The sequence below is a fragment of the Chenopodium quinoa genome, unplaced genomic scaffold (assembly GCF_001683475.1).
Source record: "Chenopodium quinoa cultivar QQ74 unplaced genomic scaffold, ASM168347v1, whole genome shotgun sequence".
Classification (NCBI taxonomy): Eukaryota; Viridiplantae; Streptophyta; class Magnoliopsida; order Caryophyllales; family Amaranthaceae; genus Chenopodium; species Chenopodium quinoa.
This window is the reverse complement of record NW_018745523.1, coordinates 1394872-1421323: the sequence shown is the minus strand read 5'-3', so window position 1 is coordinate 1421323 and position 26452 is coordinate 1394872. Positions and strand designations below refer to the sequence as shown.

General features: G+C 33.7%; 4 protein-coding genes across 5 annotated transcripts; 3 read left to right on the top strand and 1 right to left on the bottom strand.

The window, feature by feature from the left end:
* The first annotated feature begins 1492 nt into the window (after positions 1-1492).
* Positions 1493-13622, top strand: LOC110715671. Of its 2 annotated transcripts, XM_021894266.1 has the most exons (15): positions 1493-2036; positions 2990-3099; positions 5373-5435; positions 5521-5710; positions 5845-5949; positions 6047-6177; positions 6287-6600; positions 6697-6887; positions 6977-7042; positions 7978-8054; positions 10900-11178; positions 11461-11791; positions 11880-12032; positions 12403-12945; positions 13279-13622. In XM_021894266.1, exons 1-15 carry the CDS (start codon positions 1755-1757, stop codon positions 13459-13461), a joined length of 3018 nt encoding a protein of 1005 aa, XP_021749958.1. In that variant the 5' UTR covers positions 1493-1754; the 3' UTR covers positions 13462-13622. The 2 variants fall into 2 exon arrangements, with proteins under 2 accessions (XP_021749958.1, XP_021749957.1); XM_021894265.1 differs by having other exon boundaries at positions 6287-6887.
* A 655-nt stretch (positions 13623-14277) lies between these two features.
* Positions 14278-17104, bottom strand: LOC110715515 (ras-related protein RABA5e-like). The gene is made up of 2 exons (XM_021894095.1): positions 16529-17104; positions 14278-14829 (listed from the first exon to the last, which is right to left on the bottom strand). Exons 1-2 carry the CDS (start codon positions 16863-16865, stop codon positions 14513-14515), a joined length of 654 nt encoding a protein of 217 aa, XP_021749787.1. The 5' UTR covers positions 16866-17104; the 3' UTR covers positions 14278-14512.
* A 3332-nt stretch (positions 17105-20436) lies between these two features.
* LOC110715579 (cysteine-rich repeat secretory protein 55-like) lies at positions 20437-21662 on the top strand. The gene has a single exon (XM_021894166.1). The coding sequence runs from the start codon at positions 20612-20614 to the stop codon at positions 21392-21394; it is 783 nt and encodes a 260-aa protein (XP_021749858.1). The 5' UTR covers positions 20437-20611; the 3' UTR covers positions 21395-21662.
* A 2579-nt stretch (positions 21663-24241) lies between these two features.
* LOC110715613 (cysteine-rich repeat secretory protein 55-like) lies at positions 24242-25311 on the top strand. The gene has a single exon (XM_021894201.1). It carries the CDS (start codon positions 24318-24320, stop codon positions 25104-25106), a length of 789 nt encoding a protein of 262 aa, XP_021749893.1. The 5' UTR covers positions 24242-24317; the 3' UTR covers positions 25107-25311.
* The last annotated feature ends 1141 nt before the right edge of the window (positions 25312-26452 follow it).

The following is a 26452-nucleotide window of genomic DNA, read 5'->3' as shown; positions in this document are numbered from 1 at the left end:
ATTATTACATATTGACTAAACTAGCTGCATAGAATGATAAAAATGCATGATTCCGTTACTAGTCAACTTTAATTCACGTAGTTTGTTTAGCTACTTAACTACCAAATACTACATGCTAGTGAAATTTACTCTAACCAAATATTTCTCATCTTAGCAAGCCTTCTGAAAAAGTGCAAATGCTATATATAATAATACTACAATTACTCTTTAGTCTTTACCATATACTATATGCTGTACAAGTGTATTGGAGAGAGGAATATAATTTACGATTACTCTTTAGTCTTTACCATAAACTTGTAGGACGTAGGAGTTGTAACTTGTAAGTTGTAGTAAGTTTGCTATTTAGGGAAGTATTCGTTATGTTGTGTAACAAGTATAATTAAAGTGAGATTTGACTTTAGAATGTGTAAAAAACAAAATAAAGACTAAAAATAAAAAGGTTTGAGGGTTAGGTGTTAGGCTTTAGGAAGGGGGAGAGGAAGTTGCACTTGCACATACACAATGTGTGAAACAAGCTTTTTGAATTCAAGGACAACGGTGGGTTTAGGATTCCATCATGTGGACTTCTTTAATGACCTCCTTTTTATTAGCTCAACAATTATTTGGTGTATTGTCAATATTCCTAAACCTTTAAAGCTAAGAGTTTTAGATTTGCATTGCTTTCATACATTGTAGCTTCATCCACACATGTTGGGACTTTCAATTGATAGATAGAGATTAGAAGGACTAGAGACTCGGTAGTTCGACCTAAGTCACATGTTACAAAAATTTCAATTTTCGAGATTGAAGTTGCTTTTGTGAGAATGGTAAATATATATTTGTTTCGTTATATAAGGTGGGTATTTCTTATGAGTTATGAGAATCACTAATTATTAGGACTTTCAACTTTTATTAAAGAAAACCAAATTAATCAATTTATTACTTTTAAAGGATTGAAATATTTCATAGTTATGTAATTTTATGTCAAACAAATGATCAATAAGCTGTAAAAGTAAAAAAAGTAAATTAAATTTTGAATACCTACTCCTACATGTACTAAGTAAGAGATAATGAATAACCTTCGATTTTATAATAATGTTTGCCATCAAATAATGTCAAATTTATGAGACATAACTTATTATTCATTCACAAAATTTTCTATGTGACACACCACATTATCGTTTAAGGATATGATGTATTGCAATAAGGTTAATAACAATGTATAGTCGCAGGTCAAACTCTCAATAAGCATCAGTAAATTCAAAATGAAATTTACTATCAACACTTCAATAACCTACTTAGAAGTTAGAAAGATTTTATTGAAAATTTTATTAATAATTTTTAAATTTTATTATTTGTATCACCTACCATATCATTAAAATTCTATTAAGATCATGTTGTGGACACCATAGAGTTTCAAACTTTCAATCGAATTTTAGCAAGTTAATGGGCCAATCCAAAACAAATTAATGGGCCAATCCAAAACAAATTAATGGGCCACACATCTCTTTCAAAACTTATCTTTCATTTTAAAAAAGACAAAATTCGCAACAAAAAAACTCCAAAAATTCTACAATCATCGATTCAATTACATTCCTTAATCGCGGGAGTTCGATTCCTCAGTATGTACTTTTTCTCATTTCCCCTTTTCATATCTAATCCACAAAATTTTCTCACAACAAATTATATCTTCTTCGAATTACCAATTCAATTTCAAATTGAAAATTAGGGTTAGGGATTTCTACCAAACAATCGAAAATTTTCAATGATCAGCGATGAATGTAGAAGGATTACAACGCAAATTAGAGGGTTGGATCAAAGATCAAACTTCAAAGTTCCCGAAACTTCAACTTCCGCCATTGCCGCAGTTTCGAGGTTGGGTTGGAGTGAAGTGGCCGCCATGGTCGACTGATCGAGAACAACGTAGGAAGCTTCAAGAAGAGTATGAGAGAAGGAAGAAGCAACTTCAAGATCTTTGTCGTGCTGTTAAGGCTGAATCTGTTTCTGATTTGCAGGATATTCTTTGTTGCATGGTTCTTTCTGAGTGTGTTTACAAGGTTAATTCTGAATTTTGAAGTTTTTGATTGTTTTTGTTTTGTGTTTAATTGATTGGTTTGAGTTGAATTCGGAAAATTGCTGGAATTTCTGGAAATTTGTTTGTTTTCTGATGATTGAACTAATTAGTCCAATTGTTATTCAGAAGGATGAGATTCTTATATTAATTGAATGCTGTGTAATTTCAATGATTTTGTTAATACCATGAGCTGAATTTGTTAATAATGCGGGTGTTTCTTTCTTTCTTTTTCTTTTTCGTTTTTTTTTTTTTTTTTTTTTTTTTTTTTTTTTTAATTTTTATTATAATAATAATGTATGATATGATGATTGCGGAGAGGTATAAAAGGCACTTATAGCTTTATGTTGTGTTGTACGAATGTCGTCGTGTATATTATGTATTAGGAGATTTCGGTGTGGTTTTGCTATAATTCGTGCTGAGTTGAAATGAGAGATTTAGGGCGTGTTCGGCGCTAGCTTTTGAGTAGCTTTTAGTGGTTTGACCAAGTCAAATAACTAGTTGACAAAAAATGTAAGTGTTTGGCAAAATAGTGGTTAGGGTAGCTTTTAGTGGTGAAAGTAGCTTTTATGAAAAGTTAGAAAGATTAGCTTTTGAAATTAGAGGTAGCTTTTGAGGTAGTTGTTGAAAATTTAATCTACAGTTTTAAAAATAAAATGTTGATTTTTATATGTAACAGCTAGTCAACCGCTACTTTACCGAACCCTCATATCTAAATTATTTATCTTCACAGCTAACAGCTTGTTGGCAGCTAACAGCTACATACAGCTATCTTCACAGCTACAGTACCTTCACACCTATATTTTACCGAATATACCCTTAGGCTTTTAAGTACACTTAGCTAGTACAATCAAATAGTGTGTATCAGTAGTGTATGTGCTTATTTTTTTTGCATTTAGCTCAGATATTAAATGCTTGTTGCTATTTTTGATCATATAGAGGCCTGCAACGGAGCTAATTCGAGCAGTAAACAAGTTCAAAGCTGACTTTGGAGGGGAAGTCATTTGTTTGGAGCGTGTTCAACCATCTCTTGATCATGTTCCTCATAGGTATCTTTTGTGTGGCTGAAGTTTTTAACGTGTATTCGTTATTCAATTATGGAATTTACTGGTACATGAATGCAAGACTTACTTGCTTATGTTACTTTTGATTTTTGCATTACTTTTTCCTAAAATATTTAAGCTTCAGGCAATAGCAGCTTGTAGCCATGTCACCATTTGGTATCAGTTAGTCTCTTTGTCTTAATTAACCTCTGGTTTCTGGACTAACAGTAGAGAACATTTCTTCAAAAATAAATGTGATTTTACCTGATGAATGTAGATGGCCTGTCATGCTTTATATGCCTTGACATCCCACCATTGACCTCTGAATCGGTTTTGCATTCATTTGCTTCTTTTAAAAGTAACAATTACTCCCTCTATTTTTCTGACTGACACATTCGCTTCCGCGCTGAGTTTGAGGAGAAATATATAGGGTGTACAAGTAGGGTGGTTTTTTTGGAGAATTAAATCCTAGAATGTGGGATGAGTGAAATAATAATGTAATAGTGGGACCATGAGGAAAGAAAAATTAATTAAAACTTTCTCCGTGCTTTTTACTTGCAAGACTTTTACACTATTCACATATCTCACTTTGACTAGTTTTGGTGATTTATAGGTCAGTTTAGATATTGTCATGTAGAATATTGTTAGGCTGGTCTCGATTTGTACTTTCATAATATTAAACTTTTATAATTTTTACGCATTGGTAATTCAAGATATTGACAATTAAAAAAGATAATTGGCAAGCGTGAAAAAAGAAGTGTTGCAAGTATTAAAAACAGAGGAAGTTTGTAATATGGGGACCAAAAGAGAGAGTAATAATTAAAAATAGTTGTATTTTGACTATTTCCAAAAAGGGAAAGTGTGCTACTTACAGAAATGGAGGTTTAAGAAAATTGTGTCACTTAAAAAAAGCGAAGGGAGTATTATGTCAAGGCTTCTCTGCAATCTGCTAGTCTGGTTTTTTAGTACCTAATTTTTGTCATTTGATTTTGTGGAGAAGCAATAATTCTAATTTGCCTACAAAGGTGTAGGGCATGTCATTGTACATGATATTTCACTTCTTGATCGACCATTGTAGCATATCAAATTTGTTTCCTTAGCATCACATTGTGAAGTTATACGGCAAAAAGTTACGCTAGCTAAGATCATTAGTCATCATATCCTGTATACTACCTCCGTTAATTTTTATGTGCAACTTTGGAATATTTTATATCTCACAAATAATACCCCAAAGTTGCACATAAAAATTAACAGAGGTAGTATAAGGCATGCCTAGGCACTAGGCGATTAGGGTAGAGCGCCTTTTTCGCTCTATGCAAGGCACATTCAATGAGTCGCGCCTAAGGCGCTTGAGGAGCACATAATCAAGGTTTATATTGTGTACCTCACTTCAAAGAGGCGCACCAAAGCGCACCTAGGCTCAGCAGGACCTTCATCGCATCAGCGCCTTGGGCTGTTTTATACATTGATCACAACCGGGTTAAGCTATTCTTATCTGCTCAGCACTAAATTTTTTAAATTGGATAGGATGTCCTTGAAGTCTTATCTGCTGGACTCATCTGCGTGCTGGCTAGAATTGGGAATGATCATATCTTAAATTTAGGAGTTCAAATTCACTGTCTTATCTTGTTAGTGTCTGTTACAGATCCTTATTAGTTCAAATTATCTGTTCTGGCTTGAATTACTACATAACGGCTTATCTTCCCTGTTTAGTTTTTGTTATGTTGGAAAAGCATATAGTAATTTTTTATTTATTTTTAATCAAACTATAACATGGATAATGTTGTAAAGTATGAACTATAACATGCTTATACATTCTATTTTTCAATAGTTTTAATGAAGTAAAGTTTGCATTTTGGCTTATCTCACCTACACTCTGTTCATCATGAAAGTTCTGATCAAGTTCCAATGTGTTTGGCTGTATAGAAATGAATTGAGGTTGTGGTTGCGGTTACTATTGTGACATCATAATGGCTTTGTTTTAATTTTATGTTCAATGGGCATGAAAGTTTTCATCTTTTACATGTTAAGATTGTTAGCCAAGGGAACATTGTCTTCATTTTAAATTGTGCATTATTTTTTTTTTTTAATTTTATTTTATATATTAAGGTTCCTTGGTACACACAAATTATTCATTATGTTCCTAAATAATGGGGACCGTTATTTTCCTAATACTGTAGAATAGGACTTGTTTAAGGATATGTGTAATCCAGTGAGCTATTTGTTTTCTCATGGGTTCTTTTTGATTTGATTTTGTTTTTTTAAAATAAAAAATACAGATACCTGTTGGCAGAAGCAGGTGACACTTTATTTGCTTCTTTCGTCGGGACAAGGGAGTACAAGTATGTCATTTAGACTCTTTATTTAAATTTATTTTGCATGCTTCTTCCACAATTTTCTGATTCACATGATGTCCTTGAACAATAGAGATGTGATGGCCGATGCTAATATATTTCAAGGAGCTTTATTTCACGAGAATGACATGGAGGTTATGGAAGAAACTGATATTGCTGAGTCAGATATGTCCAATGGACGAAAAGGAAATGTAGATTCTCATGCAAAGACGGAAACTAAACCTAAGCAATTGAAACACAAGCTGAGACCTGCCGCTCATAGAGTATGACGACAGTGTATAGCTTTGTTGTTTGATTAGAGTTCATAGTCTTGAATGCCTAAATCTTGTTATAGTGCATATGAAATTGTTTTTTATGCTTTCATTATCAATTATCTTTTGAAATAATTTAATTACAGGGTTTCATGTCTCGGGCTAAAGGGATACCGGCCTTTGAGTTGTACAGGCTCGCTCAGAAGAAGAAGCGCAAACTTGTCTTGTGTGGGCATTCTCTTGGTGGAGCTGTGAGTGTACTCGGAAATTTTGCTTCATCTTGTTTGTTTTCCTTGCCGAGTGCAAATCATTGCATTTATCAATTGTGCTGTCTTGCTTTGATCATAGGTTGCAGCACTGGCCACACTAGCCATTTTGAGAGCTATTGCCGTGTCTTCTCCATTGAAAGACAATGAAAAGTTTCAAGTCAGATGTATTACATTCTCCCAGCCCCCTGTCGGGAATGCAGCTCTCAGAGAGTTAGTTTTGTTATTTAGTTGATCACTCATCATTATTTACATATTAAAATGGATTTTCTATGACACGATTTTACGTGACAATATGTTTTTTTTTTGGTTCATTATCCAGTTTTGTTGATCGAAAAGGATGGCACCATTATTTTAAGACTTATTGTATTCCAGAAGACTTGATACCTCGATTTTTATCCCCAGCGTATTTTGATCATTATAATAATGCGCAGACTCCATCAGTTGATGGTGGTGGTGCTGCTGCTTCATCGTCAACTGGTGATCAAGGGAATGGTGGGGTGATATTAGAATTTGGAAAGCTGAGAGAGAAGCAAGGCGAAAAACAGAAAGAGAATGAAGGAGAGCAGTTGGTTCTTGGTGTTGGTCCTGTTCAGACCCCATTTTGGAGATTGTCTCGCCTTGTTCCTTTAGAAGGTATTAGAAGACATTTAACTGGAAAAAAAGGTGCAGAAGCTTCTGATAAAGTACCCACTGTGGCTAATTATGATCCTACAACATCTGATAATGTAGCTGCACCACAATCATTAGAGATTGAAGAAGGTTGTGATGGTGTTTCTCTTAAGCCAATATCTGAAAATGATTTGAAGGTGACAGCTTCAGATGTTGTCAGAAAGGTACCTGAGAAAAGTGGCAACAATGAAGGAGATGGAAGAGCATGGGGCAGAATGCCTTCTTTACCGTCATATGTGCCTTTCGGCGAGGTAACTGCTTAAGTTTATCTGGTTTATTCTTCATTTGACTGCGAGAAGAAAGTGTTCATCACTTCAACATGTCTTTTTTTTTGAAACAGCTGTACTTGTTGGGGGCATCTTCAGCGGAATCTCTATCAGATGCAGAGTACTCAAAGTTGACATCGGTATGGTTTAGTTTTATTATTTTAAATATACGATATCATCTGAAGATTTTATTGAAAAATTTGTTTCAAAGTTCTAAAAGTTATATTAAATTATCCACTTTGTGCTACTATTCTGGGCTTCGAGTATAGTATTTTTTAAGTATGATTGTATGCGTAAGTAGGGTGAGCACCAATTCTGGGTACCCAGAATTGGAACCAAAACCAGAATTGAATCCGGTGGTTCCAATTCCGGGAAATCAATTAACGAATTGGTTGCCACAAGTTCTATTTCTATTTCTCAATTCTTTGGAGCCAAAACCGGTTGGGTTCCCTGTTACCCAACATAAACCATAAAAAACAAAAAAATTAAAATAGCCTAATGTATATAAAAGTATAAGTATTAGTTGCTAAAAAATGAAAATATACCGGAATAATATTAATTTTATTATATTTCAAGAATTATATACATAATTGGGTACTCAGAACCAGAATTAGAATTGCATATGGCGGTTCCAATTCCTAAATCCTAGGAGCCGGTTCAACTAGTTTCAATTCTGGTTTCAAATTTTAGGATCTAGTCCCTAACCAATTCTACGTCCGGTTTCTAAAATTTTGACTGGATATCCGGTTTGCTCACCACTTGCGTACTGTGAGTATAAGCCATAAGACAACCTGGTTCCATAGACTTGATTACGTGGTCTATGTTACATGAGAAAATCTTTGGAAGTTATGGTCTAGATCTGTAAATCTTTTGTCATAATTTTCTATGCACAAAATTACTGTACGGGCATATGCTATGATATTGCAATGGCGTGATGATGTGTTTTATTTCATGGGGCCATAATGTGATTTTTTTTTAATTTGTGGAAGGTGTTGATTATTATAAATAATGGAACTTTCGTCTGTATTTCAAAACTTCTCAGTTTCTTGCTTTTTTCTGGCAAAGACATTTTCAGGTCAAATCTATGATTGCTGAATTGAAGGATCTTTTACAATCGCATTCAATGAGATCTTATAGGTCAAGATTTCAGAGGTATGTTGTGCATTCTTTGTTGGTGCCTTGTACTGCTATCATAGCTTTGCTATAGGCTCATTTCTGGTCTCATCCGTGCTCTGTATTTTATTGTACTAACCTTGTGTTCCCTTTCTCTAGTGCTCTTTGTTCCCCCCTCTTTATTTTGAGTGAAAGTCTTAGAGAAGAGAGGGGGTTGGGGGGGGGGGGTCTCTTTCTTCCATGCACTTTTCAATTAGCTTTTAGCCTCCCAAAGGTGTAACCCTTTGCCAAGAATTTATTTGTTTTATACTTCTCTTTCCCTGCTTTGTTTCAACCAGTGCAGATGGATATGCATTTTATTTTCCATATCTTGCATTAATGGTTGTTACTTGATAAACTTTTAAAAAGTGATGATGGACAGTTTCTTACTTTCAATTACTTGAGATCTCATTGGAGATGCTTACTTGGAAAAATTATTTCATAAACTAATGATTAATGACATTAAAAACATAGTATATTACATCAGTTTGGAAACCCAAAAGGAAACTTACCACTCATGTAATCACTCTTCTACTGTAATACGAGTACTGTTTTAATGTTTTCTCGTAAACAGTTAAACTCCCTTATTCACTTCATGTTCTTCATTTGAAATCTTCTTCAAAATTGGGATCTGATAAGTTATCGCCTCTTATTATGAGCTCTAATTTAATCACAATGTTTTCTCATTTCAAGCTAAGTTGAACCTTTTCCTGTCATGCACTTCTCTCTTTTGTTATCGCCTCTTATTATGAGCTCTAATTTAATCACAATGTTTTCTTATTTCAAGCTAAGTTGAACCTTTTCCTGTCATGCACTTCTCTCTTTTGTTTTATGCTTGCAATATATGGGCTTGCATTTTTCCTAGCTTGCCTAGTTACTCTTATTCATCTGGTAAGGGGTTGAATATCAAGTAGGAGGGGCTTTAGGAGACTGAGGTGGCATTTATGTTGGAAAGTGGAGAAGTTGTAGGGATTCTTGGATTGTCTCATGTGTAATTTTAGGCCCATGGCCATCATTGGACTGTTAGAAATAGAAGTATCAAGTTTAATGATTGCAAAATGCAAAGGGCTCAAAGCTTGTACTATTCAAGGCAAATTTCAAAATTGCTGGTCCTTGTGCGAATTGCTAGATAAATACTTTTGTGGTGGTATTATAAATAAATACTACTTACCTCCGTTTTTTATTAATTGACACGTATTCCTTTTTAGGAAGTTTTTTTTAGTTGACACGTTTCCTTTTTAAGTAAGTTTTATGCCTTGCTTTTTAAGTGTACCCCATTTGCTTTATCATTCTCTCTCACTCTCTCTCCTCTCCTTAATATTCGTGCCTAAATTGAACGTGTCAACTAAATGAAAACGGAGGAAGTGTTTCATAGTTTTGAATGAACTATTGGAAATCTTAATCTAGAAGAAAGTGCTAAGTGAATTGTTTGAATGTGAAATATTTGAGGTAAATGCTGAAGCATTTATTTTATTTTATTTTATTTTATTTATTTATTTATTTTTTATTTTTTTTTGCTAAAGAAGGTGCTGAAGCATTTTCTTACTCTTTTATTTATTTATTACTATTCCTAAGCTTTTGCTTGATTACATTTTTTTAATACTTATTTTCTAACTATTTCTACACTACCTCCATTTTTTTAGTCGATACCTTTTAACTTTAACACTATCCACACTCTTTCGCTTGACTGTGTTTTGTGATTTATATGTAATGAAATATAGTCATGCAGGATTTTATTAGATTCGTTACGATATAAATTTTCAAAATATAAATTTTTATTATTATTGCTTATCGGTAATTAAATATAATAATGGTTGTTTGTGCATTGACAAACGTGACTAAAGAAATGTGTCAACTAAATAGAAGTAGAGGAAGTATTTTCCTAGCTTTTGCTTACTTATCACTCAGCTTTCATGTAATGACAATTTTTCTTTTCTTTTTTTTTTTAAAATTATTTTTTTATAAATTGACGTCATTGCTACTTGTTCTAAAGTCAAGTTGGATTTTCTTTTCTGGAATCTTGCATTTATTTTAGGTGTTTGGGCACCCTTCACTCCTCACCATCACTTTCCTTCCCTTCCTCACTGCCCATATCACCATCATTCCTCTTTGGCTGTCACTGCCCTTTTTTTTTTTCGATTCTTCTTTGTCCTTTTTTTCCTCCTCTGCTACACCTCACTCATTCTCTTTAATATGAGTGAAAATTGAACCTATATTCCATGTTACGCTATAACCACTCCATTTGCACAAGAAAAAACAAATATGTAAACTTAGATATTTATATATTATCAACTGTGTTTGATCTCTGGCAGTAGTGTATAATTTTAATCATTAAAATTTTAGATCTTAAGTTGTTTTATTGTCAAAACATCCACCAAAGGTTGTCGTCCTGACGTGCAAAATGTATGAGGGAGAGGAAGAGTGATGGAGGGAGGTGGAGCTCAGAGAGTGGCAGGGCTTGTGTAAGGGAGGCTGGTAGGGAGGGTGGATGAGGTCAGAGAGAGGATTTTAGGAGGGAAGGAAAACAGGGGAATGGGATAGAAAACAGAGGAGTTTTTGGGTTTTATTTTTTGAGGTTGGGTTTCTTGTATCAGTTATTCTAATTCGTATACGTGAACTAAATATGAATCAAACATCTTTTTAGTGCTGTTGCAATCTTTATATCTCCATTTTCTGTGTTACTTCTGTGAAATAAGGATGGACCACATGTCTCTGGCAGTGGCAGGATGGTGAGTCAATGAATGCAAACCATTGGCTCTACCAAACTATTTATGATGCTTTTTAATTAGGAAGTTGCTAAACATGTTCATCATAGATTCTCAGTAATCTGTATCTCCCCTAACAGGATCTATGATTTGTGCATGAGTGACGGTCCTGCATCTTTTCTGGGAATTGAGCAGCTTCAGCAGTTTCCTCATCTACACCAATGGCTTGGGCTATCAATTGCTGGAACAGTTGAGCTTGGGCATATTGTTGAGTCTCCATCAATTCGTACTGCTACTTCAATTGTTCCACTTGGATGGACTGGCACTCCTGGAGAAAAAAATTCAGATCCCTTAAAAGTTGACATCTCGGGTTCTGGGCTCCATTTGTGTAAAGTTCAGGCACAAATAAATGGTAACTGGTATATTCTCTTCTTTGCTTTGCTTGCCTTCTGATTAGTGTTTGATTTACCGCTATTTGGAGGCTTTTTAATCATCACAAGATGGATCCTTTAGTCACTAATTCTTGAAAATATTTATCAACTGCATAAGGTGGTGTACATTTTATCTGAGGAATTGAGATTTATCATATTAAATTTTTTAATGTATGCTGGAAAGTGTACAAATGGTGCTGCTGGTACCTTAACAACAGTTGCTGTGTATCATGTTTGTGCTGGTTTTTATATTTCTGTTTCATTTTCTAGGTGTTTTACAACAGTTGATACTCATCCTCCTTCACCAACTTACTCAGATGAAACACAGCCTGAATTGGATAAGATGAGAGTGCTTGTTGGAGCTCCATTAAAAAGTCCTCCAAAGCATCAGATTGTTCCAGATGCGTTCACAGTTTTCCCTTCCATTGATTCCGAATCCATTAATCTAAAGGCACAACAAATGTTAGGAGCATTATCTAAAAGTAAATCTTCCCATTCTCCTGGGTTAAATAATTTTTATATATACTGTACCACCGACTTCACCACTGTTTCCAAAGAGGTTGATGTTAGGACTCGCAGAGTGCGATTAGTTGGTCTTGAGGTACTTGGTGAAATATTCCTTAATTAACATAGCTTGATATTTTGAAATTAGGTTGTTTCCTTACATGTAGCATGATCTGTGATGTCAGGGTGCTGGTAAAACATCTCTTTTCAAGGCTATTTTGAATAAAGGTAGACAATCAACTTCAACTGATGGTGAGAGTATGCAGCCCGAAGCAGATATTCAAGAAGGAATTGCTGGTGGTTTGTATTACATGGACTCAGCCGGAATAAATTTACAGGTGCGCTTCTCTAGGAAGTCAGTTTCACAATCTCGTAATGCAAATTTATGAAATTAGTTTGTTTGAGACTTTTAAGTGTGTACCTAGGGACTTATTAGCTTGCTTTTTAGAAGTTTTTGATTTTTTTTTTAAATAATTTGTAACTTTATTGTTGGTTACTATTTATACGAAGTATATTGTTAAAATATACTACAGTATTTGTTCTTATATATATGATTGTATTCTGGCTGTTTTCAATCTCTTCAATATTTCTACCTTTACTTTTATCTGCTTACCTCTCTCTCTCATAATTTTTTTGGGTGAAATTTAATCTAGCCTGTGTTTCCCAGTAGGAGCTGTTTTATAATCAATTTGTTCTTTCCTTCTTTAGGAGTTGAGTACTGAGGCTTCTCGTTTTAGAGATGAATTATGGACGGGTATTCGAGATCTTAGCAGGAAGATTGATTTGCTTGTGCTTGTTCATAACCTTGCTCATCAAATACCTAGATACAGTGATTCCAATGTGTTGCAACGACGACCTGCCCTCTGTTTTTTACTGGATGAGGCTAAAGCCCTTGGTATACCTTGGGTTCTTGCGATAACTAATAAATTTTCCGGGAGTGCACACCAGCAAAGAGAGGCAATTGATGCTGTGTTGAAGGCATATCAGGCATCTCCTGGCAACACAGAGATATTAAACTCTTGCCCCTATGTTATTCACACAGCAGGCAGTTCTTATGCCTCTTTGTCCAGTGTTGTTGCTAGAGAAGACACTAATAGAGGAATGGTTCCACAAGGTCTTGTTCTTGGCCCATTAAATTTTGTGCGGAAACCTTTCCAGCGGAAAGCCACTATTCTTCCTGTGGAGGGTGTGGATTCCTTTTGTCAGCTTGTTCATCGTGAACTCCGAAGAAAAGAGGAGTTATCCTTTGAGGTACGAATTTAAAAGTCATTTTGTGATCATCCATTTTCTAAAAACTCAATAAATATATAAGAGTTGGAACTTATATATGTCATAATGTTTTGTTGAGTATAGATTCAAACACTGATTAACAAACAAAACAAAATGAAATAAAAGTTCATTCTGCCCATGGAAATCTTTCTCCTGTGAAATCTGTCTTCTGTTGGGGGCACAATAATTTATATTTGTCGTAGCAGACGTGACTGAAATTATAAATACCAGCTTGTAAAAGTCAGATTTTCTTATCTGTCATACGAAGTATGTTATTGAGGTCTAATCCTATTATTTATGCCTTTATGGTTGAAGGAATTTGCTAAGGATAAACTCTTAGAAGAGCTCTCACAAGATAAGGGGATTGCTGGGAAGAAAGATATGCAGGACAAGGCCAACTCAATGTCTGCAGCAACCGTTGGTGCATCTCTGGGTGCTGGTCTTGGGGTCGTAATGGCTGTTGTGATGGGCGCTGCATCTGCTTTGAGAAAACCATGACATCTTTCTGAGCAATACCCAGCCTAATAAATATTGATATATGTATGTAACATTATTGTACATAGTTGATTTATTGCTAAAATTAGTAAGTCTGTATTAGTGTGGTTCCGTATATACATTGCCTCCCATTTATTCATTGGTTTTAGCATTTAATGCCTTAATCAGATAGGTCTTACATAATCTACCGCAAAAACTCACCAGCTCCTTTGTAGGCGCCATTTGTGTCATTGTGTGACTATGAAGCTAAAGAGCAGAGCTTGGTGCCTCTCACGTCTAATGTTTGGGGACCAACATGTCCTGGCCTCAGCTCAAAATCATGACTATAACTTGTATTATTGTAAAATGAAAGACCCAAACGAGCTTACTCAAAACAGGCTGACTAACCCAAAACCAAATCAAATGATTCATCATCCATTCATCCTTATACTGACTCACACAAGCCAAATGCAATCTGAACTATCTATCATATTCCTCAAGTCTTTTTAACATCCATGCACGTAATGTGAATTGTAAAACCTGTCAGGTGCAAACTAGTGGAAGTGGAACTACCATTCTAAATCTTTTTCTTCCATGGTCTAGTTGTGTAGGGTTCTGGTTTGATCTTGTTCCCTTATTCATTCGGATTCTTCTCAGTCGGCCAGTTCTCAAAGATGCACCGGTTCTCCTATTTTTCACAGTCTACTTGCACCAGAGTTGCAGAGATGTCTACTTTCAGAATATTAGGTCACTTTTTTTATGTTAAGATTAATTGTAATACTAGTACTTTTCTAGCAGGTAAAAGAATTTTGAATAGTGACATAATTATACCAAATAATCTCAACAAACAATAATGGTGAATAGATTTATGTTAAATGCAGCTGAAAGTTCATAACCTAAAGGTAACAGATTTCGATAAATTTAAATAGCTCTAAGCAGAGGGTTTCTGTGCAATTGTATTAAATCTCATAATTCTTAGATAGTCAATAGGCTTGATGATGCCCTTTGACACAACTTGAAAATCCAACCAGACAATTAAAAATTCATTGAACATCACCGCAAAATTTGGCAAATCTCAACTAGAACAGCAAGAGCCCAGACGACTTCGATTTGAATCTGCACCATCTTTGGTTAGGCTTACTCGATTGACAGACAACTCAGCCTTGTATGAATCTGAATTTAATAGTTTCCTGCTGATATTGTTGTAGATTTCTTTGATTGCTATCTCAAATGCCGTTCTGACATTAGTTGAATCCAGAGCTGACGTCTCTATAAAAAATAATCCTTCAGACTCAGCAACACTTTTGGCTTCATCCACACTCACTTCTCGAATATTTTCTAAATCACACTTGTTACCAACCAATAATCTTGCCACTGCAGTATCACAATGAGCTGCAAGAAAAGTAAACCAATAATAATTCAGTTAAACATCACGTAAAAGCATAAGATCCATTTCCTCTTACTACAGAAAATGCTTGATGTCTCATCTTTGGATAGTCGGTTCCATACTTATTTCTCAATCAAATCTTCTAAAACTCAAGTGAGTGTACTATAAAAGACTTAAGTCCCACAATCCAACACAAAGGAAAGGGGCACCAGCAAATCAGTTTTACAGGAAGCTAAGCATATGTCAACTCAAAGAAACTAAGTCACAAAGTGACTATCTCATACAAAGAAACAAGGCATAAAGACAAGAATTTCAAAAGGGTTAGCATAAGCAATAGGCAAAGGAAGTGAAATCTCCTGGTTCTATTGTTTCAACAAGCCAAGTGAAGAAGATTACATGACAAAATCCATTTTCTATGCATGACGAATTTCCTTTCAAAAGTTTCTTAAAAAAACTTAATTATCCCAACCTTCAAAATATATAGTATAGGTAAGCAGAGAGTGAAATATACATCTATATGTGAGGATTTCCAAACAAGATACCGAGTTTGTAAAATTCTAACTACAACTAGTTGAATTATAGAAGTACAAATTGCAACTTCTTGATTTGTTACTGTCAATTGCTCTTCTGTTGCTTAGCACCTTGTCGTCAGAATGTCATAATACAATCCACTAGTCTCTAAAATAGAGGGAAGAGAGTAGCCATGTAGCATGGTGGTTGTACAATAGAAATTGTAACTCAACGTCATGGCAGACAGACTAATTCAGGAGGTTGGAGACTCAGAGTTGAAAATGATTTCACTGTTGTAAATGTTCGTGAGGAAGTGAGGACTGTACTTATACTTAGACAATTTGGCATAGTGTATTAGTCAAGAAAAAAAAAAATCTTCTTCCTTCGTTAAATATTAATTGCAACAAAGGGTATTATCTATGAGATATAAAATATTCCTTTGTTGCAACTAATATAATTATTGTAATTTCATAAGCAACATCACCCCAAAAGACAATAATACCAATTTCTGACCAAGACACCTTTTTTGCTGTTTTAAGACACCTTATACTTCATATTTTTGAACAGTGTTAGTATAGAGGTTATAACAAACTTATCTAGAAATCACATATGACACTCAAACACCTAAATTCAGAATAACTCCAATGTAGCACACTATGCTACATAAAGTCAAATAAGCTTTTACTAAGAATCAAATTCTTAACTTCCAAGGACACAAAATCCGGTACAATAACCGCAGCATCTTACAGCATTATACATGCACAAATTACACTAACAACATTGAATCAAGGAAGACCATAAAGATCCAAAATTTCCATTTTTAGCAACTTTTAACATCCAATTCAGAAAAGGAAAAGCATAATTCCATCACTCCAAAATTCAATTATTAACGAAAGCGTGAAATGAACAAGAAATGAACAAACCTAAGACTCACTGCCTAATTCATCAAACGAGTCTCGGGCACTAGGCTACACCCATCAATGTAGGAGAGTCGGACCACATACAAGCACCACACACAAGGTCCGTCCTAAAACCAATTGGTAATACTAGGAGTAACTCGAATACGAACAATAAAATTAATCAGAACAAAACAACTTAAAAGATAAACATTAAACAAAACCCAATTGACAAAAAGAAGCAAAACAAGTAACAAGCTTTAAAAAATTTAAAGGAAGCAAGATAAGTGGGGCATACTATTGAGTTCATCAAGCCAACGACTAACACTCTCAAAAGTAGTTTTGCGGCTGATATCATACACAACAAGAGCACCAACAGCACCTCTATAATAAGCAGAAGTAACAGCTCTAAATCTTTCTTGACCAGCAGTATCCCAGATCTGAGCTTTTACTTCTTTCCCATTAATTTCAACACAAACTGTCTGAAATTCAACCCCAATTGTTGCTTTTGTGTTATGATCAAATTCATTTCTTGCAAATCTTGATAGTAAATTAGATTTTCCAACTGCTGAATCCCCAATTACTACTATTTTGAATAGGTATTCTTCCCCTGTTCCTTCTTCTTCTTCCCCCATTTGATTGATTGAGAGAGATTGGAGAAAAGGGTGTGTTGGGATTTAAGGGAATTGAAGGAGAAGAAAAGGGGGGAAAGGGAGGAGGGTTTTAGCTTTGGAGTGAGGCAAAGTGGTGGCAGAGAAGACTGCGCGATTAGCGGGTGGAAGTAGTGAATGTTAGAGTGTAAGGCTTAGACAATAATCAAAGGGGATAGGTATGGTCATATGGCCACAACTTTGTGTCCTAATTCTTGCATTAGACTAGGGAGCAAAGGGGGACATTGGGACGTGGGGGTGGCTCTTATGATTAAATTATAATCGAATACGACGTATGTTATATGGTTGACTAATGTGGTTGATTAAATTACAGCTGAAGATGTTACGGAGCTATGTTACTTGGACTCAGATGAAGTGTCCAATTAGACACGAGTGTCCAAGTATCGGACTCGCGCATTTTCTTAAAAAAAATTGTGTTTTTAGTTAAAAATGAAGTGTCCAAGTGTCGGTGTCCGACACGAGTCGTGTCGACACGGACACGTGAGGTAAATGAAAGAGTTCGAGTAACATAGTTACGGAGTATAAGGCTAGTTGGTGGCACAATATGAACATAAAAACATGGCATGTCACATTGTCACGGTATGAGCATGGCATAATGTGGCTATGTGGCTAGATGTGGTAAAACATGTTAAGATTGACTTAGGTAAAGCAAACACAACATGACTAGGGATGGCAACGGGTCGGATCTAGGCGGGTCCGGATGGACCCGGATCCAGATGCGTTTTTGTATGTAGGATCCAGATCCGACCCGGATCCGTCGGGTCTAGAAAATGAAGACCCGGATCCGGGTCCAAAACGAGTCCAATATATTTTGCCTAATTTTTTGCAAAAAATGTAATTTTCGGGTCAAAAAATTTATTTCAAACATACGTTGTTGGTTATTAAGTTCAACCCCAAATTAACCAACTTATACACTCATATTTTGAATTAAAATTAAAAACAACAAAAAAAAAATACGTTGTTACATATGAGCTAGTGAAAAAACAACGATAATGTATATAATATGAGCATCTAAAATTCATCTCTTGAAAGGGTTAATCTTTATCATTACTAACATTATCAACATTTTTAATAAAGAAACAAACAATTTTAGTTTTTTTTAATAGGAAAAATAAAAAAACGGGTTCACGGATCTGGATCCGGGTCTAGGGCCCAGACCCAAATCCAGATCCGTTTTTGTCAACAGGACCCAGATCCGTCGGGTCTAAAATTTGAAGACTCAGATCCGTGAAAAACGGATCTGGATCCACGGATCCGGGTCGAGTCCAGATCCATTTCCGTGTCATGGGCTTAGGTCATGTTTGGATAGTACTTTAAAAGATTTTGGCATGACATGTAGGTTCCATGAGATCAATTATGAATTAGGCCTAGTCAGGCGAAGGCATACAAGCTCAACACGAAGACACGTCTCAACATAGCCCACGACTATCTTTGTGTGTGGATTGGAGAGTAACTAAAGGGATGGAAATAAGTGGATTTCAATCTGATTTTGAACCAACAGATATTTCCTTTAATAATGAAGTATGTATGTATATATATATTTTTTTCCTCTTTCTAATCAAAGAGGATTTCTCAAGTAGATGGTGGAAGAGCCAAAACAAATAACGCCTACCCCTATTATGTTAAATCTCTAACCCTACAAAGAGTGGCTTAAAGTCAAAAACCATTAAATTTGGGATGACACTCTTGTTCAAGCCTACAAGGTGTTTACTTGATTGTGTCTTTTTCTTATTTATTTATTACATATTTTAATATTTTATTTTATTTTATTTTAATTTTATTTTTTATTTTTTTATATGAATAAAGATCTCTTTTATTTTACCTAAGCTAAAACTCGAGATCAAAGATTAATTGGGTAGCCATTACAAATCAAGAATCATGATTATACATTAAACACTATCATATATTTATATACTTGTACAGAGTAGGTATTATTGTATAATAGTAGTATCCATCTTTTGAATCAAAGAGAACTTTTTTTAACTTTAGTCCATGTACAATAGACAAAAAAAAAAAAAAAAAAAAAAAAAAAAAAAAAAAAAAAAAAAACTTATTTAAATATGTATATTTACAATGTTTATACATTGTATTTATTTTAATTATTATTTTGACTTCACTTTTAGATGTATATGTATAAAATGATTAACATCTTCGTCCAAACCCTTATACATATCCACTTGACCACTTCAAAACAATCTAGATTTTTAGCTACCTTAATCTTCTAGACTATATATTGAATAATAAATACTTCAGGAATTAGAAAAAATCATAATTGTCTTAGTCGTTGTGGTGGTCAACTTAAATATAATATCAGTAGCCAACACTTTTTAAAGATATCCTAATATGTTGATTGTTAGCTTGTTAGTTGTTATCATAATGTTATGTATTGTAATGTTAATTTAAGCTTCCATTTTCAACAAATTTAGAATATTCTTTCAATCACAATAAAATAGATCAAAATTTGCGTCTGAATTGATGTGACTAATTACGTAACCCTTCTTATTATCTAGTTAGGCTGCAATCAATTAATGCATGTATTATAAACTTAAAATGTATATGGTTCTATATTTATCCGCAATTAATTAAATTGGTTTATTAATCAAGTAGGTCTAAAGGACTAATGGTAAAGAGCGGGTTTCGTGTATATTGTTACTTTAATTTTGGGGTTGCAAGTTCGAATCCCCTCTTCCTCGTTTCGGTCATTTATTCATTTGTGTAATGTCTTTGTCTTTTTGGTGTTTAGAGAGCCAAAAGACGGGGTGAGAATCGATCCCAAGATCTTTTGGAAGCGGGAGGAAAGCTTTAACCACTTAATCTATCCCACACTCTCCGTGTAATGCCTTTGTGACTAAATAAATGAAATTGGTTTCACAGCTATTGTTTTCTGATACATAAATACATTGATGCAATATTAGCAATTCAATAACATTATTAGTCAACCTTTTGATTTGGTTAAAATTTTAAGTGGTCAGCTACATGCTTTATAAAGTACGTACTAGCATTTCCATTAATAAGTGGGCAATATGTATTACCAGAATTGCATCCAATGTGGACTGCATTACTTACATTTTTAAATAGTATTTCGTACATTATTATATTAGGAAGCTAAGGTGTGTGTATTGACGTTAGACAACATTAATTTTTGCTAAAATATGAAATATAACGATCATAATAAGTTTGAATAGTTATTATGAGGTTACATCTATAAGCTTAAGTTTGTTGGTGTAAAAAAAAAAAAAAAACTCGTTAAAGGAATTAAAATACGAATTTGTACAAATGTACAAAAATTTACCAAGTCACAGAGGACTGCAAATTAAAGTGGTTATTAATATTTGTTTACGTATTACTACATTACGATTTGTCTTTGTCTCTTTGAGGAATATAACATTATAACCAATCAAGAATCAAATCACATATAAATTGAAACGTCAACACGTCATAATATTGCTAAATCTATTTTTTTTTTCTTTTTCCAACTTCAGTTTAAGATAAATAATATTGAATCCAAAATCCAGTTGCCTTAAAGTTGGGGGTTTTCCCTAACATTATAGGATATTCTAGTTCAATGTCAAGAATGTCTGCTGCAATTTACCCCCACATACATCACCGATAAGCTAGCTACCCTCTACTCCTCTACTATATAAACACACCAATTTTGCAAGAAATTATCCAAATTACAAACTAACCAAATTACTTAACATTATTATAACATGGCTTCATTTTTCCATATAGTTTTGTTACTTTTATTGTCAATCACATATTCTTCAGCTGATAATCCCACAGAATACTGCAATCCAAACACTGTCATAAGCAGTAGTAGCCAAATATCAGCTAACATAGACCACTTGTTAGCTGATATAATCACCAAATTTCTGCAAGGTGACACCTTTGTCGAGGCCTCGTATGGCAACAACAAGGACACAATCTATGGCCTAGCTCAATGCAGGGGTGATTTAAGTTCAAAGGACTGTTTGGACTGCATCCAAGACGCAGCCAAACAGGTCCGAAAACTCTGTCCTACCCAATCTGATGCCCGAATTTGGTATGACTATTGCTTCCTAAGGCATAGTCAGGATAAATTCTTTGGTAATGTAGATACCTTTCCAGGCATATTATATAAAAACACAGAAAATGTAACAAATCCTGTTATGTTCAACAAAGAGTTAGGGAACATATTCGATAAGATTGATTCAAAGGCGGTCAAGCCTTCGAGTGGAGGGCTAGGGAAAGATCAGAAGAAGTTGACAAATTTTGAGACCTTATATGCTTTGGTTCAGTGCACAAGGGACTTATCTCCTCTGTCTTGTGGACAATGTTTGGCTCAAGCAATTCAGAATTTTGAGGGATTCTGCAGTAATAGTATTGGTTGCAGAGTTTTGTATAGTAGTTGTTATGTTAGATATGAACTCTACCCCTTTTTCTTTCCTTTAGAAGGTCAAAATTCAAAAAATAAGGGTCATTATACAAGGAAATTAGTCCCTAATCATCATTAAGGTGCCCCTAATTGTTACAGTAGTACTGTGGAATTACAGAAGGAAATAAGCAGACAATAAAAATGTTTTTTTTTTTTTTTAAAATAAATTGTGATTGAATTGAAAGTAATTAAGGGTTTTTCAGGCTTTACAAGATGTGTTATGTATAATGTATTGATTATTGAATTATAATAATAAAATTTCCTTCGGTTGAATTTTTGTGTATCAAATTATGATAGAAGATTAAGATATGCTTTCATCAAACATTGTCATGTGAAATCTTCTTACATTTGTATTATTGTGAATTTAAAATTTATGACATTATATATCATTATTTTGTAATATACTTCGATTTCATAATATTATTGCAACATAAAGAGAGTGCACAATTTATTTTAAGAAAATAGGTATTAGATGGGAGATGGAGGACCACAAACATATGTAATTCATCCTCAAAGAAAATCAGTTAGGGTATATTGATTTGCACCATGCATGTAGATGCGAAATTTCTCTTTTGATTTAATTTGTTAGATTAAAGTTGTCTCATTTCCTTTGTACTTATATATGGTTAAGTTATGTAATACGGAGTATATATATTTCGATTTACGTACTTTATTTCCTACCTTACCTACTAAAAGAGTAAAAGACAAAACTACTCATCAATTCAATACAAGTCTTACAAAAACTAAGAGATAAATTTAATCATAAGTGTAAATATTAAATCAAAGGATACGATGCAGGGAGGATGGGTTTGCATTTAGCAATTCATTCAAAATTTGGGATGACAATCTATTTGAAGTTGTGGATCATCGACTTAATAATGTATTTATTCAAAATTAAAATATTTTTTCACAATATTTACGGCCTTGCCGAAATTCGGTGCTCAGTCACATGCTGCAGAGGCGTAGCCACATTTGAAGCACATGAGTTCAATAGAACACATCCACTTATTATGAGTATAATAATTTAAAACATATTCAACTCTGACTAATTTTAATTTGAGCCGAGTTTTCAATTACTATTCAATCTCTTGTCAATCTTCTAGACCATTTGATTATATAATTGAGAACAATTGGACATTGAAAGGGAGATGCATGTCATATCTTAATCGGTGTGGTCAACCTTTAGAGTTAACAAACACTTTAATTATATTATTCTTAAGTCTAAACTATTGATTGTTAGACTGTTACTCCGTATGATATTGTAATGTATAACCTCCATTTTCAACAAAAAGTAAATCTTCTTCCAATCACAAATTCACATTAAAATAAATCAACATTTGGGTACAATTTGAAGTGGCTAATTACGTAGCTCTTTTAAATAGATGGCTGCTTATTTCATGGTTATTGTTTCTATCTAGATGTTACACCATAATACAATGGTGCAAAATCATTCGTGAACATCTTAAATTTGGTAAAATTCAATTGGCCAACTCCATGTTTTATATTATACCAGCATTATTTGTAATGTAGGCGCCGTTAATAAGTGGGCAATTAGGCCATTTACCCATATTGATCGCATCCGATGTGGACTGCATCACTTATATTTTTTATCCTTTTCTTTTTTAATTACATCATCTCCTCTTGTATTACCTTCAATTTTTAATTTTAGTTGCAAGTTTGGAATGTTTTATATCTCACAAATAATAATCCAAAGTTGCAACCAAAAAAAAAATCAGAGGTAGTAAATTTTTTATTTTTATGAATAATCAACTCCAATTGAATTTTTTTATTTTTTGAATAATCATTTTTCGAATAATCAACTCCTTGTACTTTTTTTATTTTTGAATAATCATCTCCTTGTACTTAGCTAAACATTCCTATCAATATTAGTATTCAAACAATGTTTGGTTAATTCTGAAAATTAATAGATATAGTGAAAATCGGGAATAAAAAGGCCGAATTCTAGAGTCACGCCCAACTAGTTCTAGGTGGAGTTGCGCAACACAAATGACGAACATTTACTTGAAAAAAAAAGAACATTTACTAGAAAAAATTAACATTTATTTCTAAACATTGCAATATATAAAAATGAACATATATAATATACGGAGTAAGAGTAAAAGAGACTATGAAACTGAATAAAAAAAAAAAAGATTGTACATCTAGTATTATACGTATTATAATTGAACATTTTAGTTGTAAATAAAAATGAACATATAATGTTATTGCTTATTCATCAACATATTTTTAAACTTCAAGTGAAATACTTGATTTGTTCAATCCTCTTGAATGGATATCTCGCAAATCGCTAAACTATATGATTTAATACCAATTAAAAAAAAACAATATGTTTTTAATAATGAACAAATTAAAATGCTATTGTCTATCATTATAATATTAATACTAATGTAAAATTAATTGAACATCCTTTGCTATAAAAACGAACATTTAATACAATTGAACAAACACAAAAATTTGTATTAATTAAAAAAGAAAATGAACATTTATTCTATTAGAATGAAGATTATAAGACATGAACATTTAATTTATAAGAATGAACATTATACGACATGAAAATGATTTTTTTTTTATAAGAATAAACATCACACGACATGAAAATGATCGTTGGATTATTGTAAAATACAATATTAATGTAAAACATGTTCAATTAAAAAATGTTCATATATTATTATAGGTAATTAAATGTTCATTTTGATAGCGACTTCATAACTACGTAGCTGGGCTCGACCTCAGCTATTAACGATTATTTATATAACGAGACAAATACGAGTATACAGGTATGTGTACATTATATAAGAGTATGTACGTGTTGGAATTGTAACTAATAACTTGTACGTCAAGAATGTCTGCTACCATATACCCCACATCCAACACCAATACCTTACTAACCTTTACTATATAAACCCACCAATGTTTCAAGAAATTAACCAAATTAATTACTTCAATTCAATTCATACAAATCATTAGAGAATTATCATCATATGGCTTCTTTTTTCCATATAGTTGTGTTACTATTATTGTCCCTCACATATTCCTTAGCTGAAAATTCTCAACTAGGAGAATATTGCAACAAAAAAACCATCATAAGCAGTAGCAGCCAAGTATCAGCCAACATAGACCATTTGTTAGCTGATATAGTCACCAAATCTCTTCAAGGCGCCACCTTTGTCGAGGCCTCGTATGGCAATGGCAAGGACACTGTCTACGGCCTGGCTCAATGCCGAGGTGATGTAGACTCAAAGGACTGTATGGAGTGCATCCAAGATGCAGCCAAACAAGTCCGAAAACTCTGCCCTAACCAATCTGATGCCCGAATTTGGTATGACTATTGCTTCTTAAGGCATAGCCAAAATAAATTTTTTGGTAATGTGGATTTATCATATGGAATATTATATAAAAACATAGCTAATGTCACAAATCCTGATGTTTTCAACCAAGAGTTGGGAAATATGTTCGATAGGATTGATTCAAAGGCGGTTAAGCCTTCGAGTGGAGGGCTTGGGAAAGATCATAAAAAAGTGACTGATTTTGAGACCATATACGCCTTGGTCCAGTGCACAAGGGACTTGTCTCCTATGTCTTGTGCTCAATGTTTGGCTCAAGCCATTCGAAATTTCGAAGGTTATTGCAGTAATAGTAAGGGATGCAGGGTGCTGTATAGCAATTGTTATGTTAGATATGAGCTCTACCCCTTTTTCTTTCCTTTAGAAGGTCAGTTTCCAAATAACAAGGGTCATTCTCTAGGAAAATCTGTCACTATACATCATTAAGGTGCCCTAAAAGACTAGTAATAAGGCATTAAAAAGTTTGCTAAGTTGTTATTTGAAAGTTATTAGTTAAAGTTACATAAGATGTGCTACGAATCTAAGATGCAGCAAAAGTTGTAACTGTTGTAATATGTGCATGGATTATGCATGTGCGATTGTGCTTACTCCTTTCTAATTAAAGTTTAATACAAGTGCATTTTATATGGTAGAACAATGATGCAAAAGTGCAAATAATGGAAAGATTCAATTTTATGTCTTAGATTCCATTGCATAATTATTTCATCGCATATTAAGTAATCACTCTGTCCCTTATTTTTTAGTCCATAGAGGTAATGTTACTTCATTAATTTTTTATGGGAAAAAATGATGATATCAGATAAAAATGGTGGGGTTAATGGGATGGTTTAAGAGTAAAGGTGTGGTTGCATTACTTGCATATGCCAAAAATAGAATGAGGTAAGATTAAAAGAACAGACTAAAAATTTGGCAACATTAAAGGATTACTTGTTACTCTGATATCCTAAATTAGTGTACTAGGACACTAACACCCATTAATTGTGAACTAGTGTTTAGTCCGGGCGATGCCCAGGATCTATACGTTAAATATTTTTTTACTTCAAATTGTAGTTTTCTTGTATTATAACAATCTTAAATACTTTTATTATAGATTTAGATTAAGAAAATAATTTGTATAAAACAAAAATCTCATGCCATACATTAACTATATTCAAGAAGAATAAATAAACAAAGTATTAGATAGCAAAGATGGTATGACTTCCATTTTCTAATGACTCGAGTTCAATCCTTGACATAAACACTTTTTAAGTTGATATGTTCCAATTTCTCCTTAGTGACATGACACGTTCTTAGTATAAGAGAGGTGTGCCACGTGGCGTGTGTGTCCTTGATTAGGAACGTCTTTTAATATATAGTATAGATAGATTAAAAGCTAGCTCTCTCCACCTAGATTGAACACGTGTCACATGGCACTATATTATTGGCTTCTAAAATGAGAAGTTAAATGTTAAATGAGAAATATAACAAATCATGGCTTGAATCCTCAACTATTTGGGAAGAAAAATAAAAAATATAATGCCATCTATTATCGAAAAATTAGCTCTAAATATTCTTAACTATTGCTCATGTGCACAAAATAATACGACTTAAGGTATAGATTCTCAACATCACCACTACCTATTCAAGTATTTGTGCAAAATAATATGACGATGATCAGAATGGGCATCTTAGGGAATATTCTGCTCAAAATAGTGCAGCGATTTGTGTTCTTCATTTCCGACTCGCAGAATTTGCATGCTCCGTTAAAGTTTTGGGACCCTTAATGCTCAATT

What these genes read in the sequence shown, in the direction of transcription:
- LOC110715671 (XM_021894265.1), top strand. Translation starts at nt 1,755, where the DNA reads ATGAATGTAGAAGGATTACAACGCAAATTAGAGGGTTGGATCAAAGAT. An exon ending in TGAGACCTGCCGCTCATAGA is followed by an intron (nt 5,711 to 5,844) that starts GTATGACGACAG and finishes ATTTAATTACAG; the next exon opens with GGTTTCATGTCTCGGGCTAA. An exon ending in CATATGTGCCTTTCGGCGAG is followed by an intron (nt 6,888 to 6,976) that starts GTAACTGCTTAA and finishes TTTTTGAAACAG; the next exon opens with CTGTACTTGTTGGGGGCATC.
- LOC110715515 (XM_021894095.1), bottom strand. Translation starts at nt 16,865, where the DNA reads ATGGGGGAAGAAGAAGAAGGAACAGGGGAAGAATACCTATTCAAAATA. An exon ending in TTGGCTTGATGAACTCAATA is followed by an intron (nt 14,830 to 16,528) that starts GTATGCCCCACT and finishes CTTTTCTTGCAG; the next exon opens with CTCATTGTGATACTGCAGTG.
- LOC110715579 (XM_021894166.1), top strand. Translation starts at nt 20,612, where the DNA reads ATGGCTTCATTTTTCCATATAGTTTTGTTACTTTTATTGTCAATCACA.
- LOC110715613 (XM_021894201.1), top strand. Translation starts at nt 24,318, where the DNA reads ATGGCTTCTTTTTTCCATATAGTTGTGTTACTATTATTGTCCCTCACA.